Source organism: Ambystoma mexicanum, chromosome 1q (genome assembly GCF_040938575.1).
Source record: "Ambystoma mexicanum isolate Mex_15411 chromosome 1q, UKY_AmexF1_1, whole genome shotgun sequence".
Classification (NCBI taxonomy): Eukaryota; Metazoa; Chordata; class Amphibia; order Caudata; family Ambystomatidae; genus Ambystoma; species Ambystoma mexicanum.
In genome coordinates, this window is record NC_090922.1 from 143956589 (window position 1) to 143978043 (window position 21455).

General features: G+C 43.4%; 1 protein-coding gene across 1 annotated transcript; it reads right to left on the bottom strand.

Annotated features, from left to right (window-relative positions):
- Positions 1-991: 991 nt before the first annotated feature.
- Positions 992-5115, bottom strand: LOC138525975 (regulator of G-protein signaling 9-binding protein-like). The gene has a single exon (XM_069636271.1). The coding sequence runs from the start codon at positions 3083-3085 to the stop codon at positions 2372-2374; it is 714 nt and encodes a 237-aa protein (XP_069492372.1). The 5' UTR covers positions 3086-5115; the 3' UTR covers positions 992-2371.
- Between the last annotated feature and the right edge of the window lie 16340 nt (positions 5116-21455).

The window sequence follows — 21455 nt, forward strand, 5'->3', positions numbered from 1 at the left end:
TTAAAAATAAACCAAATTAGGGGACACATGCCATTTAATGGAACAGTATAATCAGGAACTGGCTATTAATGAGCCCAATATGAAACTGACCAAATAGCTGGGATTTTTTTTATGAATAGTCATCATAGTAATAGCAAATAGAAAGATTTGAATGTATCTTTTAGAGGATACTCATCCAGGATATAACTTGAAGTAGACCTATCGCAACATATCAATGTACGACTGTGCAGAGAATTCTATAACACAGGTATCTAATGATGAACTGATGAAGTTACTGTGGACAACTGAAACTAGCAAGCATACAGAATACAACAATTGCTTTCCATGTATTATAGATAGAAAATTGGAAAAGAGTCACGTACGGCGAACAGAATTGACTGAACAAAATTTTTCTATTTCATGTAAGGGGCAATTTAGTTTCTTGGTAAGTCATAATGAGCTGACATATAAATATATGGTTCACTAACAAACAATAACTTATTTTAATACTTGCACAGTTTTTCCCATTTTTTTTATCCCTCTGAAATCCTCTGGAATAAAATGAGAGAATGTATAAACCAATAAGACATATAACATTGAGTGAAAGATTAAGAATCTGATGGCAAATGATCTACGATCCTCAAAGTTTTCTTGTAATATTATGAATCCACTTGGATATGATCTGTGATCACCAAGGCTTTGTGATTATGAAGCGAATCGATGTGAAGAATTAGCATCTGTGACAATTCTGAGTGAACATACTCTTGGAAAAATTGTATATGAGTGAATTGGTTAAACTTGGATCAAGGTGAAGTGAATCTTGACCATCTACAACAGTAGGTATCTTGATTTCAAAGTGCTGGTTTGTCATCAGTGACCACGTAATGTTGGCCTTGGTAGCATACACAATCTACCTGTGCGCTGGCTACATGCATCAAGGCTACCTCTTGAAATCTGCTAAAAGATAAACAATCACTAAATATTGCTGCCACATTATTGTCACACAATGACATTGATTATAAATAGTTGTTTTATACCCAGGTTGCAATGTTGAACAGTTCTGCTTTTGCAATTTCTATCACTTAGTGCAGGGTTCATTTAACCCATTGACAGTGACAAATTACAGTGTCAAACAAGTGCTTACAATGAGGATGACAACAGGGTAAAGCAGACACATTCTGCATTGAACAACTGTGAACTCTTTGCATCCCAACCATCAATCTACTTAAACATCCTGCAGCAGTTCTGCACTCCATGCTTTGCATACCTAAATCTTTTTTATTTTCGAAAATACCACTGGCTATATAGTCTGGAATGTAGCTCGAAGAATTAGCAGCAAAATAGAAAGATCTCGGTAGTGTAAAAATAACCCATACAAAAGAAGTATTGCAATCTAAAAATAGAAAATAAATATTATTTACCCCACACTTTCATCGCTTAACACCATGAAAACCTTTCACATATGAGTGAATACATAACAATTGACGTTGTCCAAAACAGGCCTTTTCAGAGATCGTGAACAATCACTGGCAAGTCACAGTGTGTAGGGATATTCCATGTTAGTTTAAAGTAACAATGCTTTTAAAGGTAAACCAATTATCTGAGCTATATCAATCTCCTCGTGTCCCAACCACGTGACACGAATGAGCACCGATGGCAGTGAGATACATCTATGATTTTTCAACATCGTCGAGAGATCTAATAAGAAATACATATGCTAAACAATCATTTCTCTAATGCAAGCGTATCTTAAACCCAACTCTCTCCCTCAGACACACACAATAAATAAATCTATCTTTGCAATAGTCCCTGGGTAAAAATTAGAAATAATCTTCCCTACTAAACTGGTAACTGTTTTCTTTTACCCTAAAAGTGAATCGGAATAGTACTGCCTTTGGTTGGTTGAGTGTTTAAAGCTTTAAATGGCCCCCGCAAAATGTCATGGGTTCACAATATCATATACATCAGTATCAGAGAAACTGCAATGTAGGTGGGGCTCAGTAATATCCCATATGCGGGACATGCTAAAGTGTCCTATACTTTAGGACCTGCTCACAATCTTGGAACAAAGGATGGGTGAATAGTTGTGTGTAGGGGGTATCATGGCCAAGTGCACAGCCTGTCGCCTGAGTAAGCAGAGTGACTACCTTCTAATAACTTCACCTTCTCCACTTGATTAAATCGTGTGATCCTGGGCATGTCACTTGTTCTCCCTGTGGCTCAGATTCCTTTGTTGAAATCATCGAACACACTTAGAAAACAGGCTTGGTTACTCCAATTATGAATTGTTCTGTAAAAAAGACAGGGTTGCAAAATACATAGACATCGTGTCTGTCACAAGAAGAGGAACTAGATGCACCTGAGGATCACAGCATGTGTTGTGGTGGCGTTGCTACGAGAGCTTCACAACACAAACAGCTAGAATAACTGCAATGATGAGCACTGCTGTGAAGATGATTCCGACTAAAACTTTCCTGAGTCCACAGACGGACTTGTTTTGGTCCACAGAGATCATGCCCACTGAGGAAGCCCCTGCACTGTGGGTGCCGTTTAGCTCAGCACCCGGTTCCTGCTTGGCCTCCACTGTCCACTGGTGGACATTCACCTTCATCTCCATCTCGTACATCATCTCGTCCACCTGGTGGATTTCATTCTCCAGGTCTTTGAGGTCTACCATGTCGATGTTGTGGTCAGCCTCATATCTCATGTTCTGGACGCTCATGGCACGAGAGGCCACACCAGAGGTTCCTCCGCTCATCCCGCTCTGAATCAGGTGCCTCCTGGGCACATTCAGGGGGAACTCCTGGCCCAGCTCTAGGGCCTTCCTCATGTCCACCTCCAGCAGATCCATGCAGGTGATGAAGATCACCCAGAGACGCTCAAACTCTGCTTTGTCCTCCTTGCTGACACTCTTGTCCTTCAGAATCAGAGTGAGTTTGTTCCTGTTAGCCACGGCCAGCTCCTGTGCTTTCTGACGAGTCTTTTTCAACTCCTCGCGCAGGTTCTGTGAGTCTGAGGAGCCACCTATGGTCAGGACCAGATGGTGGTAACAGGCAGACACCCTGTTCAGGGCATCCAGCAGGGCCTTGCATTCTTCTTTCAACATGACTGCTAGGAGACACCCCTCTCACATTGGAAATACTGGCAACAAAAAGCTCAATACAGGGTCAGTAAATCGCTTTCTCATCTAATGAAAGTTCAAAAGGTGGGCCCTGCTTGGAATTCCTGTGCCCTTTGTCGAGGGCCACAACAGAGGATGTTGAAGAATGCTGTACCCTCTTTTTAGGAGGATTCTACTTGGCGATGATGGTGTCCTCTTACTAGCAGCACTGTCCTTAAAAATTAAGGTCACGTCTTCCTGGCAGTACAGTACGTTGAAATGACTGTATCCTCTTCATAGCCGTACTATGCTTTGAAATGACGCTGCCCTTTCCCTATCAGCTGACTATCATCTTCCGAACTTTACTGTGCTTTGAAATTACATTGCTTTGAAAAGGCTGTGTCCTTTCCCATCAATGCTGCGCTTTCAAATGACTGTATACTCTTCCTGGGAGTACAATGTTATGAAATGAGGTAAGGACTCCATAGCAGTACTGTGCTTTGAAACAACAGTGTTCTCTTCTTAGCAGTACTGCACTTTGAGATGACTGCATACTCGTGTCAGGCGTAATTTGATTAGAAGTGGGTGTGCCCCCTTTCTACTACACCTATAATTGGGAATTATTGCATTGTGTATCCAAAAGGACAGTGCTTCGAAATGACTGTACCTTCCTCTCAGGTGTATTTTTACAGCAATTGCTGTATCCTCTTGACAGCAGTCTCTACCTAGACACAGCTACATGCTATTGATAATGGGACTCTGACGAATGATGACATACAATACTGATAAGGTATCGTGCATACAGCGGTTGCATAGAGTCTTGCTATGTCCTGGTGCTGGAAATAGCAGGTGTTTCCCAGAATCCCAACACATTAGTACGCACGGCTGTATCTGACTTCAATGATTAATGCGTTGTTTGTTCCCTAGGAACGGGTAATCCAATTTAGTGCAATCCATTTAAGAGCTTCTGGAGTTCTTTGGTCTTCTGGGAATAGCCTGCCCCCCTCACTCTTCACACATAATCCAGGCCGTCATAGACAGTACTGCACTCGCCTAATTACATTTCAAGAACGCGGATCTCCCGTGTAGAAATACAACACTGGATAGTCAGTGGCGATATTTATCGCAGATATTCTGCATGGATGTTCAGCATGAAAGTTCTATGTGGATATTCACTCTTGGCATTGTGGGTGAATCCTCTTCCTAGTAGCTCTGGCCGGATAAGGTACCTGGATATTCCATTCATGTACACTTTGCAGATATTCTCTCTGGATATTCAGATGGGTTGTTTATTCTATGAAGACCAGCTGGTTTGTGCAGTGTCGGTGTTGTTATCCAATGTGCACTCTTCCTGAATGGTCTGCTAGCATATCCCATGCTGATATTTGCTGTTCAGACTGCATATTCTTCCTGCTCTTTCTCGAGCGATATTCCATTCTGATATTCCATTCAAATATTCTGTATGGATTTTCATGTGGATATTGCTCCTTTATAACCTGCTTCCATATTTGCTACACGTGTTCATTGTAGACGTTTAATCTTCATAGTATGATTTTGAATTCAGTCTGGATATTGTCGTCTGTTATCTGCTTGGATGCTCAGTGCAGATATTCGGTGCAGCTTGTGTATCATGAATACTATTCCTTGTTGTTCCGTGCAGATATTCTTCCAGGATGTTTATTCCGTGTAGATTTTGAGTGGCAATATTCTGAGGGGTTGTCCTGACGAGCAGTTTGCTCCACGCTGGTAAGCTGGTTGTGAATTCCTCGCTGCGTGCCAGCTGGAGTTAGGACCGCAGACGTGGCTAGGGGCACAGATTGCAGAGCACATAACGTGAATCAGACTGGATGCTGTTCATTTCATCACATCAGCGCCAGACAACAGGTGCGTGTTAGGTCCCTTATACCAGTGCCAGGGCAGGCAGTGCTAAAGAAAACACGGCACTGCCTGTGTGCTCCTGCGAGATGAGCTCGGAATGCTGCCACTGTCAGAAGCGCCTCTTAAACCCCCCTTCCTGTCACCAGCTGCTGGCGCTGAGGTCCACCCACACGCATGCCCGCACCCTCCCCACTTGGCTGCTGAGCAGTGAAGCTCCGACCTTCTACAAAGCCTCTAAACAAGCGGCCATTTCATAAAGGACCATAACTGAGTCCCAACAGTGAGATTGTCTCGATAATAATCAACAGTGACACTCATTAAATATTTTCAATTGAACTAACACACAAGTTTATTAATAATCAGTATAAGCTGTACAATATTTCAAATGTGAATATATATAATTTTCAATCTCCAAACCAACCACTGAACATGTTTTTATATTGTTACAAAAGCGCACACTTTATTTCGCTATAATATTAGCGAAGGGCCCTCCCCAGCTGCTTTTCTTGGATTGTTCTGCAGATATTGCTTGCATTCTGAAATGGCCACCATCGTTGCACACCATGCAGATTCACTTGTAATTACTGACCTTGTAGTCCTTCTTCCATCTGAATGGCAAAGTGCATGATCATTGGCACTTGCTGTTGAAACACAAGCCAACTGACTCAATAGTTATGCCTTTTATGTAGAGAACATATTTTCTCTGATGACATATTCTGGCATCATATATCCAGGTATACATCATATACAAGAAGCTTCCATGACATGTTCAAGCGTTCACATCATTCAACAGAAATTGCCATAATTATCCAGTTTTTGAAAGCATTGCAAGGTGCTGTACTCAGATCATTGCAGGTTAATCCCTTCAAAGGCACTTTACAGGCATTTGCCAGTCATTGTCATATTTTGCCAGACGTTGCCATTATATGCCCAGATTCTACATCCATTTACCACCTATATAATCTGTTGACAATGTACTGCCAGCGTTTGCCATGGTTTGGCACCAGAGTACTCACACCATTTGCCTGGAGCTGGGCGAAGCGGGTTGGAGGGGAGAGCAGAGGTAGTGGGCCTCGTGCTCCAACAAAGGTGCTTGTTTTAATTTTGCTCAGCATTTGTTTTGCTCACAATTTAGTGGGTTGGGGTCAGGCAGCAGTGGTGGGTTGAGGAGGTTTAGAAGGGGATTGTGTGGGTCTCCTCCGTCATTCTTTGGTAAACAGTGAGAGCGAAAAATGGAAGCACAGAATCCCTGCTTTACCTTGGCCTATCCTGCCAGGCTCCCCTACTGATGGAGCAGGTCTACAGTGAAATACTACGCTCGTCTCTTATTTTCACCTGAGCGGGACAAGGCCAACTGGATCCGCCTCTGACCTTCCTGCCTTTCAGCAGTACCAGCGTGTTACTCATTTTCTCCTTATGTTTGCAGCCCTCTGCATGTGAGTGCCTCTTCCACAGGCCACCAGTGTTTCAAGGACACCACCGTTGTAGGCACCTCTCTCTGGGAGGAGATGTTGTCTAGTAACTAATTTAATCACTCATTTAATCACGGGTTTTAACTGACCGTGCCTCTACTCATAGCTACTCACTCAACAACATTGTATGACCCTGGGAAAATCTATTTTCCTTCTTTCCCAAAAATTGTAAGACTTTCAGTGGCATGTCTAAGGAGGGGCAAGAGGAAGCACTAACCATATGATGGAGGGACACTGACCAGTTGCGTGGCAGGGACACATTGCTCTGCTGCTGGCCCAAGGGTCACTTCATCGCCTAGAACCCTCCTTCGTAATAGGGAACCTGGTGAACATCACTTTTCATATTACAACATATGCCCATTACGCACATTTATTTATTTTAGTCATTTATTTATTTTTTTATAGTTTTTTTTATACAGCACTTATTCACAGGTGAAGTGCTTCAAAGCTTTACAGATTACTTGTCATGCATAACAAATTATTATTATTATTATCACTAATAAACAGCATACAACATAAACAAATATATAACTAGTGCAATGTTTAACTCATCTGACTTATATTAAAACTATTATTTTCAAACATAGTTACTATGTGGAAGCATTGGACTAGACATTGGACAACATTGCTTCTGTTTTAAACATTCCTTATCATTGGTTTATGCTATTACAAGATTTAAGCAATCCGTATTTCTTCATGAATGAAGCAACATTTCCTCACTTTATCTTGCTCATCCTGCATCTAAAAATGATGCCTAGTTTCTACGTTCTAGATCAATTAGTGTTTGGTTCCCGGCCAGTGCGCCTATTCCATCTCATAATCATTCCACCTCCTGGGGAATGTTCTGGTCCATGTACTGCGCCACTTGACACTGACATCGTCAGCACTTCCCCAACTCCTCTCACCATCACACCTTCCATAATTTCTGCATACTTTCATCTCTTCTCTGTCTGAAATCCTCTTCCACATCCATATCATCTCCTTCTTCTTGCTCTCCAATATGCCATCACACCTGGCCACCCTCCATGGTCTGACCTCTGTCCATCATCCAAAACTACATGATGCGTTCCAATATGTACTACCTTCCGTTGCCTAAAATATGCCCCACCGCCTTTATGTACCATGAACGGCTTCCTGATCCTTACCACATAACCAGTATTAAAGTGCTGCTAATGTACTCATTATTGCCCTGATCATACCATCTTTTATACCCTGTTTAGTGTCTCCATACCCTCTTAATCATTTCACCCTTTTCAATCTGATCTCTCCTCCCCCTCCCTTGTAGGGCAGAGTAACATCCAACCTTATGTTCCTTCTCCTCATCATAACAAAAGGTGTGAATCCTGTGGCCAATGGTAACCTGTAGTCACCACCCTTTCCTATTCAGATGCCCCCGGGCTGTCCAGTTGAAGGGAGGGAAAGCAAAGTCCTTTGAAGCCAGGGCCTGAAAAAAACCTGTCCTGCTGGTTTCACAGTAGATTTATTTATTTATTTATTTATTTATTTATTCTTTCGTGAACCAGAAAGCAAGACTGTTGGAAATAAATATCCTACATATATTTCAAAACAAACCCCCTCACCTTTCTATGCAAGGACAAGGCCTTCATTCAACAATTTACTTTTAAACAGACATTTTCTTGTTTGCAAAAAGCAACAATTTTTACATGTTGTTAATATTCCTTGGCTGTCAAATCAAAATGCGGTTTTCGCTTACATCTAGATCCTAAACCTTATTTGCAGCACTAGTCAATTTCTCATACACAGAAATCTATTCAAGGCAAAGGTCCACTGACACTAACACAAGCACAGTGAAAAAGGGCTTCTTGTGAAGAGTTTAGCTGTGATATTTTGATGCAAAGTAAAGCATTTTTCCATACCGCTGGGAGTAAAGTTCTTTGTGATTTCACAGATCTTGCCTGACACAGCCCAATGGGGAGTGTCCCTGTGTGAAGAAATCAGTTCCCCCAACACTCGCTACTAGAGCAACCCAGTTGCCAATGCCAGCTGTATATTCTCTTTGATCAAACTATTCTTTACCTCCACCAGTATGTTAGCCTTTGGATAGTACAATGAGGTAGTCAGGTTTCTTATTCCATGTGCCTCCAGAATTGCTATCATCTCTATAAACACACATTGTACCCAATTGTTGATTACAATGTACTTTGGGAAACACTCCCTAGTACACACTTACAGCACAAAACCTATCACTGTTCTTGTGGTCAATGAGCAAAACCATCTCAAGGTATAGTCTACCATCACAGGCAGATACCGATTTTCTTGACTTACATTTTCTATAGGGCCCATCAGGTCAATCCCTCTCTACCTTTTCCCATATCTCCAATGGTACCCCCACTGGTTTGAGTGGAACATGCTCTATCCTCTTAGTTTTATCGGTTTCCTCACACGCATGGCAGTTCTTCACTGCCCTCTCCACCATACAAGAAACCACCTACTATTCAGGAAACTGCTCAAATCGTGGCTCTGCACTGCGCAACTAGATGAACACCAACAAGGGCACACACACACACCCGATAACAATGACGAGTGAAAACACTGATCCCGGACCTCAACAACTGGTCAACTACAGACAGAACACAAGGAAGACAATCTACGACGTATCAAACTACAACCTGAGAGTTAGCCATAACAAGATGACACTAATGACTGAATACACAGCGAAACCAAGACGGAAGACCAAAAGACGATTATCAACAGCACCCTTGCCAATCAGTCCCAAGCCCAGCAGACCACCTCAATTAGACAGCGAGGGATTAAAGGGGGTAGCCAATCCACAGCACCAACACCAGAAGGGAAGACTAGACATAACCAGCCCCACCTACCTTGGATCCATACAACACAACCAGGAATGCTCTGTGACGCACCTTGACATCTAACCATACAGTTAGATGACCAAGAATCGTAACCAGCTTCTAAGCTGTGGGGTACATTTACCAACCTAGCAGCATTCCCCTCCATCACCAAGCTGCAATTCAGCAGTACCAGCAGAATGGCTACGCTGGCTCTTTGAGCACCATTGCCTTGCATCAAAACTAAATTTTGCAGCTGCAAAAATGATGGCTGCTCTGTCTTTGCCAAGCACCTATTGGGCGGGATGGAACACCCTGAGAATGGCTGCCAGTGTTTTCCTTATGTGCACCAAAGAAAATAATTGAAAAGCAGCAATGCTTTGCTGCAAGCTCAAAATTTCCCCTTGAAAAAAAGGAAATATTTTACATTTGAAATGACTGCACCCTGATGCTCTTTTCCACCGTTTTCAACAGTACACAGTTTGTTTCAGTGAGACCCATCTATGTGCAGCCATATTCAGGTGGTGCACCAGCAAAAGGGGGCATTTCTCACTGTATGACAGGCAGGACAAGAAAGTAGACTAGACTGGACTGAAGGGAGACCAAAACAGTGAAAAAACTTTAAGAGACTAGAGGGAATATTTATCTGGACCTCTTTAAGACAACCCTCAAAACGTCAAAACCACTAAACATACCACACTAATGCTTAAAGGGTCCCTTGCTTCTCCAGTACCTTCTTCTAACTCAGTCCTGCATGTTGTTTAACTCATTAAATTACAACATACTTATTCCAAAAAATATCAATTTATTTACTCTCAGTAAAAACACCACTAAAAAATACATTCACAATTATCTCAACAAAGACAGCATCTTGCACTTTTGTCTAAGTTCAATTATTACACATTTGCCACTATTTTTGGTATCATTGACCACAGACAACTTCTACATAACATTCTATTTTCTAATACATATCTCTGTTATTAGATAGTTCATCAGTAGAAGACACATTTTTCAGTTTTTCATTTACTTTTTATATCTTCTCCTTTCTTCACTGGGTACTCTAACTTCCCCATAAAAATCGTGCTCTACTCATTCACACTTATGTCATTCATACATCCTTTCATTCTACAATCCACACTACCCAACATGTTTCTTTCCTTTATCAGTTCTCATAATTTCAGGAAATTCTTCAGGGGTTAATTTTTGTATAGCAACAGTCTGTTATGTAGTGACCATTCGGTCTTCTTGTATTCTTTATACTTCTTGGTCAAGGCTCATGTGTTCGGTTCACATCTGTTTCGTTTCTGGGCCAGAATTCCACAAGAAGGTATCTGTGAGAAGCAAGTGTATGAAGAATGGATTTAATTATTAACCCAACTTCTATGCAGTCTTATTCCTACATTCGGGGTATACAATTTACCATGAGAGAATATATTCTTCCAATTCTTCAGTACTAGACATGCACTACTTGGTAAAGGACATTATCACGACACAACGTCTTTTCATAAGGTGGTTTACCGTTTTTCTAGTGACCTACCCTCTCTATTTTTTACCGTAATTCCCCTGTTCTTAAAAAAGGGGCATTTGATAATTTATTTAGTTTCCCAACGCTCTCACCCTACTGTTATGGTACACTATTTACCTTCTGGATTTTACCTGCAGGTTGTTTATTTTCATCCATCCAGGTATCTATCTCTAGGTGCTTCTTAATTCTCAACACTTGTGTACTGCCTTTTTGGGTTCACCTTTTGCAACATCTATCAATACAGAAAAAGTCACTTGCAGTTACCCCTGGTTAAACTGGTACTACATATCCTATGTATAATAAGCATAATCTAGTGTTATACTTAGTTCTAGGGTATGTACCTTAATTAGGACTTCCCATGTTAGAGTCCGCCATGTTTGCTGTTTCCAGCTTATCCCGACCCTTCAGTGATCTTTGTACGAGATGAATGCCTCTTTTTGCTTCAATGGTTACGACCTCGGTCGTCCCGGGTTCCCACGTGATCTATACACGGCTTCTTAGTGTTCTAAGTGCCGATATCTATAGAAGCAAAAACAAAAGGTGCATATTTAAAAATTGAAACATTCCGCCCGCGTGATCTTTAAACGGCTTCTTGGTGTACTAAGCGCCAATATCTCTTATAGCTAACTCACGGGACATGTCCTTAGAAATAGGGACATTCCGCTCTATTATATCTCCCTCCTACAGTCTTACATTCGCAGTCTCGGATGTTTCGCTTACCTTCTAGCTAAAGCGTTTGATCCATCTGCCTTGCGGGTTGCTGTCGGCGTTCTCTTGCTTCTTCTGACTTCCGTCGTCTCTGTTCGCATACCCGGATGTTTTTGCCCGCGTCACAGTCGGTTCCTCCTTCCGGCTTGTGTCCATTTCCATGTTCTTTTCTACATTGTTGTAGATAGGCGCGGTTCCATCTATCCAATGATATTCCGTCACGTCATCGTTCCGGAATTACAGGTCCTTTTTTCTTGCCTTTGTTACTCCGTATTTATTTCTTTCTTCTTTGGTACTGCCTTTCCTGGACCATAGATAAGGATCTAATTTCCTGACCCATCAAAGTTGTTCTTCACATATGTTTCTCTATGCTTTTTTCAACATGTAAATGTTGTATTCAGCTACAGAGCTGAACACGTTAATTTCAATCGTATTTCCTCATCAATCGCTTTTTGGACAACACTATACGATTTTGATGCAAATTTATATCCAGTTCAAGTGGTAGCATAACTTCATTTTGTATCACTCGATTTTTTCATTGAGACCCGTCTCACAGCATTTTGTTAAAAAAATTAGTTCTTTTTCTTTTGTTAATAATTTCTTCCTGTCGATGTTCATATCATTACTCTCTTTCACCTTATAAACCACCGACCACTTTAATTCTTCTGCCTTATGGATCATTTCAACGAAATGTCTTACCATAGGTGCAGAATGAATTCTGTTCCTTATGCAGCTCTTATGTTCCGTTATCCTGGTTTTTCTTTTTCTTTCAGTCTTCCCTATATAGATTTTTTTACAGGGACACCATATCGAATATACCACAAATTTGGAATTGCAGTTAGTTAGTGTTTTCTGTCTCCACTAATTTCTCAGTCCAAGATCTATTTGAGTTGATTTCTTAGTTTGAGAGCAGCACGTACAACTGCCGCACGCTACATGTCCCTCTAGTATTCTCATTCCCCAACTCTCTGTCAGTGTTGGTTGAAATTTATGTTGTTTTGTTATGTCATTGCGCATTATTTGGTCCTTCACAGTCTTACTTCTTCGGAAAGCTATTAGCGGTTTTTCCAGTGGGCTTTTTCCTTTCTCCATAATTGTCCAGTTTCGGTATATGATTTTCCTGATCCGATTTGACAGATTACTATACGTGTTCACAAACACCAATTTGTCATTATCTTTTCTTTTCAATACCGGTTGTTGCTCAATTAAGGCTTCCCGGTGATTATTATCAGCCCTCTTCATCGCCCGGTTTAGCTGTGGGGTACATTTACCAACCTAGCAGCATTCCCCTCCAAAACCAAGCTGCAATTCAGCAGTACCAGCAGAATGGCTACGCTGGCTCCTTTGAGCACCATTGCCTTGCATCAAAACTAAATTTTGCAGCTGCAAAAATGATGGCTGCGCTGTCTTTGCCAAGCACCTATTGGGCGGGATGGAACACCCTGAGAATGGCTGCCAGTGTTTTCCTTATGTGCACCAAAGAAAATAATTGAAAAGCAGCAATGCTTTGCTGCAAGCTCAAAATTTCCCCTTGAAAAAAAGGAAATGTTTTACATTTGAAATGACTGCACCCTGATGCTCTTTTCCACCGTTTTCAACAGTACACAGTTTGTTTCAGTGAGACCCATCTATGTGCAGCCATATTCAGGTGGTGTACCAGCAAAAGGGGGCATTTCTCACTGTATGACAGGCAGGACAAGAAAGTAGACTAGACTGGACCGAAGGGAGACCAAAACAGTGAACATAGAAAATGGACAAAAGGTGCGTGACAATTATATCTGCAGAAGTACTATCTCCAAAGGGAGCATTTGGTTCGATTTGCAAATAAACAGCATAAAATGAGGCCCCAAAACAGCATTCTGAAGACCTCCACCTAACCAGGGCATTGGGGGGATCTTCCGCAAACCCTGGAAGCAGGGAGGAGCCAGAAGACTACACTCCTCTGCGCCACAGGGAGAAGAAACTAAGCCCCACCATTCTACAATCCCCTCACAAGCTCACAGAATCAGGGAGAGCCTAGAAGATCATGAGGGGACCTCATACAGAAGTGGCTCGGAGTCTGAGGGTGAGTGGTTTCAGGTGACGCAGCATTAGAAGGCAAATAAGCAGAGGAGAGTTCTGGTGAAAGACCCTATTAGGCAGATCAAGGCCATTAGGAATTTCATAACACTGTACCACAAAAACACAAAGGGTCTCATTCCGAGTATGTAGGTAGTCATGGCGCTATTTGCGCAATGACTACCTCCTATACCGGTACTGTGTCCGGTTTGGTGAGATGGGGACTTACCGGTCTAGTCCGACCTTGGCGGGACCGGTAAATCCCCATTCACCAAACCATTCCCCATTCCCATTTGAGCCCCCATAGGGCTCAATGGAAAGGGGGAAGTAGCTAATAATGGTACCGCAATTTGCGGTACCGTTATTGGCTCTGATTTCCCTTAGCGGGTCCCGTCCTTAACATCTGGTAAAACCTTAAGGAAGGGACCCGCTAAGGGAACTCGTAGTAGGGTGCCAAGGGATTACCGGCACCGATGTCCTTAACGGTGCCCGATATCCCTTTGCGCCCTACTCGGAATGAGGCCCAAAATGTTCTGTCTGGGAGCATCTGGAACTCTATGAACAAATGATAGACACTTTTCACATCAAAGATAGCCAGAACTGCATAGATTATGCCAAATGGACGTTCTCTCCGGAGTACTAAAGCTTCTTTGCTGGACTCGAAGATCAAAACCACTCAAGGTGACCATCTTGAAACACTTTTCCACCCACAGCAACCCCCAGGAGGCTCACAAGGTGGCCTACAATTTGCAAGGCAGAGAAGATCAGGCCCCAAGAGAATTTGAGCAGTAGCTAAAATGCGCCTTTGCACAAACTACCGGGCGGGTGCGCACTAATTCCAGAGAATTCATAACCACTTATGTTCATGCACTCCCGAAATACATAATGACCCAGCTGGTGGGGGATTTTCATGACAAAGGGTCCCTGGACTGGGTAATAGAGCAGGCTCCCCAAATCTATGAGGTCCAAAAACCTGCAGAAAATAAAAACCAGATAAAAAAACTGCTGCTAAGGTGGGAGAGGTGAAGGTTGCCCCCATTTTAGACCTAGAAATGGGGGGCCAAAAAATAAACCATCCCAAAATGAGCAAAATCAGAGGCAAAGAATGCCATCGGGTCAATCAGCAACAGGTGGCAGTCAGGGAGGTAATCCTACCAATGGAGCCCCTAACTCTCCTGATTACATAAGCCCCAGATATAAGGGCAACCAACCTATCTTGGGATATGTATGGACTCCCTCAGCCCAAGGGTGGGGTCCAACCAGGTAAGTACTGCCCCAGGAAACTTCCCTCCTAATTTCCCTCAGGAGGGCAGTAATCCCCCAAATCCTGGGTTAAGTTTCTTTCCCCGGTATCTACCAAACCCCAACCTGCCGGAGAACCCTCTGTACTTTCAGTCCAGACCACCCAATCCAGGAGAGGGGAGGCCAGGGGTGGAGGGTTACCAAAATCTCCAATACCCAAGGTACTCCGGAGGAAGGGATAGTTACCCTTCACGCGAACCACCAAGGTATGAACAGAGACCACCGTACCAGCCGTAACGGGTATCCCGACTAGAGCGCCAGGCCCAGAACCTCACGTAGGATCGAAGTCGCATGTTGAGGGCTCAGCAGAACCCTCAGATGAACATGCCGGCTCAGAACTCCTCAAACCAAGGGTTTGGTACCCCAGAACAATGACAGGGAGATAACACTGACAACGGTAGGATGGGGGGTATAAAGCCCTAGAGAAAGCTTCCTTCCTCACCCTTGAAAAGCCCCTGGACACCCCAGAACCGGAATTATAATCTCCTGCCCCCGAAAGTCTGTAACCCTGCGAATAGAGGGTGGGTAAGAGAAATAAACACATCAAAAAGGCCCATTTTGTGGAGGAGGTTAGTGGCGTAGAGAATTCTGGGGAAAAAATCTTCTCCTTCAGAGACAGGGGAATTCCTCCCAAAGAAAAATGGGTCCCAAGAGATCTGAATGAAGACTGGGTGGGTGTGGGGACTGATTCAGAATCACCCATCCCTGAACCCCAGAATTGTCATCCTGAGAAAAAAATAGTAATAGAGGGATCCTCCCTACAAATTGGTTCTAGTGACTGCCACCAGACAAGAGGGGGCAGCACAAAGCTCAGGGAAACAGGGGATTCCAAAATCCCACCTATTTCAGGATGCCAAATTTTTGTTACAGATTCCCAGACTCCCACACAGAAAAATGTCCAAAATCCCCCCGTGTTGGAGTCCAAAATAAAGAAATTGACCACCCAGCTTGGCCAAAATGTCCATTACCTTTGCCCGCTTGAGGAGGAGGAGGGGAGATTCTATGCTCCTGTTCAAGTCTAAGGGCAATGAGCATTTTTTGCACTGGTGGATACTGGATCCCAAGCCACTCTTCTGTCAAAAAGGGCCTTTGAGCAGCTAAATTCAGGAAGGAGGGTGAGACACCAGATCGCTCTCACCCCTCTTCCTGGACAACTCCTGAACTTCGACAGGAATGAAGTTCCTGTCGAGGAGACTGCGGATCTGGAAATAAAAATTTGGTAACATAAGGTGAAACACCTGGTCATAGTCGTGACTCCAGAGGGAACCCCCTGTCTATTAGGGAATGACATCCTTCGCATGTAGTCTCCCCTAATAGACTGTGTGAATAAGGTCCTCTGGACTCAGACTAACCGACTAATAAAATTAAAACAGAGTGTCAACCATGTTAGTTTAAATGGCATATGGCACATGGTTGAACAAAAATCTGATCATATTGAGTTTCATTTCCAAAATAATCAAATACCTGACGTTACAGTAATTGCTGTAGGACAACAAACTGGTGATGGGAACTCCTCTCCATTCTTAAAAATCAACATTCCTTCCAGTTGTAAGTGGCATTCCACCCTGGAAGGAAATACATTGAAATTTTATACCAATTCACAATCTGAAAATCACAACTCGTTAGTCAAAAGTGATGAAAAACCAGCTCAAAGTTTAGCTGACATTCAGAAAATTAGAGAACAGTTGTCCCTCCCTATTCAGTTAAATAAGGGGAAGGAGTCTGGTCTCGCCAGAGTGTACCTGAACAACGGAAAGAGCTTTATCAGCGAAGCCATTTTCAGAAAGCTCCCAAAAGAACCAGCCATTCCCACATTTAAATTGATCGATAAGTGGGAAATGGGCCTGGAAACTCCCAATTCTAAACATCTGCTGCCTAGCAGGTGTATGCTCAAAATTTCTATAGGTGACAAAAGCATAGAGCATAATTGTTGGGTTGTGCAAGATGTCCCTGCTGCATTCTATTTAGGCAGTAACATTCTCAATCGGTTTGTAATTAATTTGGACCTGATTAATTACAAGGCCTGGTCCCGACTATGGGGCAATCCCAGGGGCTTTGATGATTCTGAAAAAGCATTTTGGTCAGCCCAATTGCTGCCGTATGCGGTGGAAGTTCAAATTGGAGAGGTGGTCACCATCCCAGGACGGACCCGACAATTCCCACTGGACTTAAAATTTAAAAGAGGACAGAAACTGAAAAATCCTGATGCCTATGTACATATCAATGCCCATCTCCAACAGCAGGGGTTGGGGTTAAACCCAACACCATTAGTCAATATAGAACACAACACCATTACAATATTGGTGGATAACAGCAACCTCAGGAGTATTACCCTGGGCGCAGGCACCATTATTAGAATGGTGGTTGATGACCAACATTTTTCCATGGATCTAGGAAATGAACTGATAGGACCAATCCCCAATGACTGTTATGATAATGACAATGACATACCACCAGACAGGATATTCACCCGGCAAGGGGGGAATTTCCTGGTGTACTCTTCCTGACCTTACGGGGAGGAAGAGGTGACCTGTGACATCAGGCAGGATGAGGTGATATTCCAGGTCCACAATGACTGCCTCTCCTACCTGAAACTCTCTTCCCAGGTCAAAACTCTAACCAGAGACCTCTCCACCAAGGTGGAGGAGACCGCTGAAATAGCAAAACCCGAAGTCTTTCCAGGCTTCAGGCAAATGGTTGAAGAGCGGGTATACCTCGCTGATGACTTTGAGACTGAGAAGCAAAAGCAAAAGTTGAAACAGGTGTTCTTAGATTTCCAAGATATTTTTGCAGTGGACTTGTACGACTGTGGTTCCACCGAGATCCATACTTCCACAGTTCCCATGGACCCTGAAATGACTCCTGTGTTTGTGAAGTGATATCGCTTGCCTCTCCCATCTATGGAGTCCCTGAAGGAAATAATCAAAAACCTTGAGTCCCGTTGGATAATTCGTCCAGTCCACAGCACCTTTAATAATCCGGTGCTGGGGATTTTAAAACCAAATGGCCAATGGAGACTTTGCACAGACCTTAAAGAGCTGAACAAATGGGTCCACATGTCCCGATGGCCTCTTCCCTACATTGACCAAGGGCTGGCCCAGATCCAGGGGTCAAATGTATACACCGCTATTGACCAGACAAATGGATACTGGACCGTGTCGTCAGTAGGCAGGAGCAATACAAGCTGGCCTTTACCTTCGGGGGCAGCAGTACGCATGGACCCAAACACCCTTTGGATACATAAACTCTGGCAACAAATTCAACATCTTCCTGCACAAGGCCATGCCCAACTTGGGTGAAAGGGGTAACCTGGCCTATGTGGGTGATGTCTTGATAAAAAGCTCAACTGTGGAGGAACATATAGTGGAAATCCGTTATGTTCTTACTGAGTTGAGGGTTGCCGGAGCAAAACTGTCCTTCCAGAAGGCACAGTGTTGCAGGAACCAATGTCAACTTCTTGGGACATGAAATAACTCCAGAGGGTCTCTGTCCCCAGGAGAAGAAAGTGAAAGCACTCCTAAAACTAAAAGACCCCACAACTCTGCATGAGCTAAGAAGCCTCCTTGGACCGACTAATTACAGTAGGAAGTTCATTGAGGATTACGCAGAGGTCACAAGACCCCTGATCCATCTGTAGAAAGGGGGGCCAAGTGGGAATGGAGTTGAGAACAAGCCAAGGCAGTAAAACAACTCAAAAGAAGTCTCCCACAAGTGTCTTGTCTAGCTTACCCTTTCAAAAACAAGGAGTTCTTCTTGGAGACAGGGTTCTCAAATACATGCTTTTTTAAAAAAAGAACTTTACTTTTTGCTGACAGGCATAACACAATCATACAGACTTTGGGAGTGAATCTTGCAGTTACATAGGTAAAGTAGCAATTCTCTTTATAGCGCACATACTTATGATCAACATAGTCTACAAACTTTCATACAGAGTCCTCTGAGTTACCTTCTTCATTGTCTCTGACATAGGATTGTAAAGGAGCCTAAATGTCTTTCAGTCTGTTGTTAGGCATGACACTGTTAACATATTGTTTCTAGGAATCCTGAACATATAATAGATCCCTCAACCATGCTTTACGAGTGGGGGCTTTTTGGATTTCCATAACTGTAGTATATTTCTCTTGGCCACTGCCTCAAATACATACTTGGCAGCAGTATTATATCAAAAGTATGACAAGGTCAATAAAGTCATCTCCTATGCAAACAAGACTTTATCCTCTGTGGAGGAAAAATTCAGCGATTGTGAGAAGGCACTCCTGGCAATGGTGTGGGCATTGGGAAATTACCTCCCGTTCATCCAGAGGGATCACATCATAGTGGAGACTCCACACCAGCCATTGCAATGCCTCCAAAGTGACAGAATCTGGGCAGGAAATGTGAGTAATTCCAGAATTACTTCCTGGATTCTGTCCATGCAAAGATTTCCTGTGGAAGTCAGATATGGCCAAAACAAGAATAGTCCCCTCGTGCATGGTCTGGCTGACTTGCATGATTGTGCCAGAGAAAACTGTCTTGAGGACGAAAGTCTCAAAACCAGGACAATGTGGAGGTGTACCTGAATTCCCCGCAAAAAGTCTATGAAGAAGACAAGTGTGAGGGAATACCCACAGTTTATGTGGACAGCTGCTCCTACCATGTTGACAACAACGGGGAAAAGGAACTGGTGGCTAACATTGGGAAAGCCTGGGTGAATGATACCCTGGAGCCCTCCACTGGGTAAAAAATTGGTCCCCGCTGTAGTCAGGTGGTGGAGTTGATGGTAGTTTATCAGGCCATCCTCACTGCCGTCCAACACCAACTCCACGAACTGTTTATAATCACCGATTCAGATTATGTCCGGAACGGGTTTGTTGAGCACCTGGTAAATTGGAAAACTATAGGCATCCTGTGTGCTAATAACAAACCACTCAAACATGGCAAGCTAATACAAACTATTGATGATCTGGTCACTTCTAATGGGATGACCATCTATTGGAAAAAGATTAAGGGTCATTCCAGAATAGAGGGGCCAGACAAAACTGGAAACGACCTGGCTGATCAGATGGCCAGTACCGGAGCCATCCAGGGGGATCTCCTTGAGATTGAGTCCCTGTTGGGGGAAATCCAGGTCACTGCTGTCGCTAGGTCCTAGACAAATGCTCACAATGAACTCTCAACTGCCCAGTGGAGTAAGGAGACCTCAGATGCTGATTTAATCCTGGCACAAAAAGGGATCCGATTATTGCAAACTTTTATCAACACATTGAGGACCCTGAGAACTTTCCTCTGATGGATACCGATTACATTGGGAAGGAGGACCTCAGGGTGTTGATGAAGTGTCCCAAAATGTTCAGAATCCAAGACGGTTTGTTGATAAGGAGATCCATCGGTGGATACGACCAGTGGGTGGTACCTACCTCATTCCAGAGCCTGATGCTAAGTCACGCCCATGATGTGGCCATGGCCGGTCATGGGGGGTTTCACACTACTCGATAAATCATGCGGGAGGTTGCATACTGGCCACACATCGGGCAGGACCTCGACCAATATTTGAACGGGTGTCTTGTGTGTGCACAATTTCAGCCAAGCTCACTCACACCGAGCTCCTCTCCAGAACAGGGGGATGACACTGCCTTGGTCAGGTTTACAAGTAGATTTAATCGGGCCCGTGATTCGCTCCTCTAGGGGGAACAATACATGTTAACAGTAACATGCTTGTTTACCAAATGGGGGAATGTCTCCCGGCCCCAAATTGCAAGGCAGAACAGTAGCTGCCCTGATTATCAACCAAATCTTCTTGCGTTTTGGCATACCGCAAAGGATTGAGTCAGACCGAGGAAGTCATTTCACCAGCGAAGTGATGACAAAGATGTGGGAGATACTTGGGGTAAAAAGAAAACTTCATATTGCATTCCCTCTGTCCTCTAGTGGGGGTGTTTAGAGGTACAATAAAACAATTGTGAGCATTCTAACAAGGTTTGTGGCAGATTCTGAGCCAAGTTGGGACATCCGATTACCGCTTGTCCTGATGGCCATCAGATCTGCACCTTCTTCTGCAACCAAAAAATCTCCATTTGAGCTAATGACTGGACGAAGGATGGTGCTACCTCAGCATCTGCTCTATAGAACACAAGAGCAGACACTGATAAACGCCTCCACAACTCATGAATATGTTGAGAATCTAAGAAAACACCTTCAACATGCTTTTGCGTACGCTCAGCGGAATCTGGAATAGTCTGCAGAGGGCATGAAGACTCAATATGACTTAAAAACAACCAAAAAGGAATACCAATTAGGAGACAGGGTCTACTTGTACAATTTTCAAAGGAACCAGACTAAGGAGCGAACATTTCTCCCTTCCTGGTGCGGTCTGTTTGAAATTGTAGATAAAATTTCACCTGTCGACTACAGAATCCCCATCCCCAAAGGAGAGCTGACAAAAGAGAAATGGGTCCACATTAATCAGTTAAAGAGTTGTCATCCCATGCGTACTTTGCAGCTGATTGAGGAGCCAAGGGAAAGTCAAATAGAGAAGACATCTGGAGAATGAGAACAAGAAAAAGAAGAACCAGGAGGGAACAGGTAGGTCCATAGGTATATCTATCTAATAGGGAGTACTTTTCTTCATTGTCAGTGCAAAAAGATAT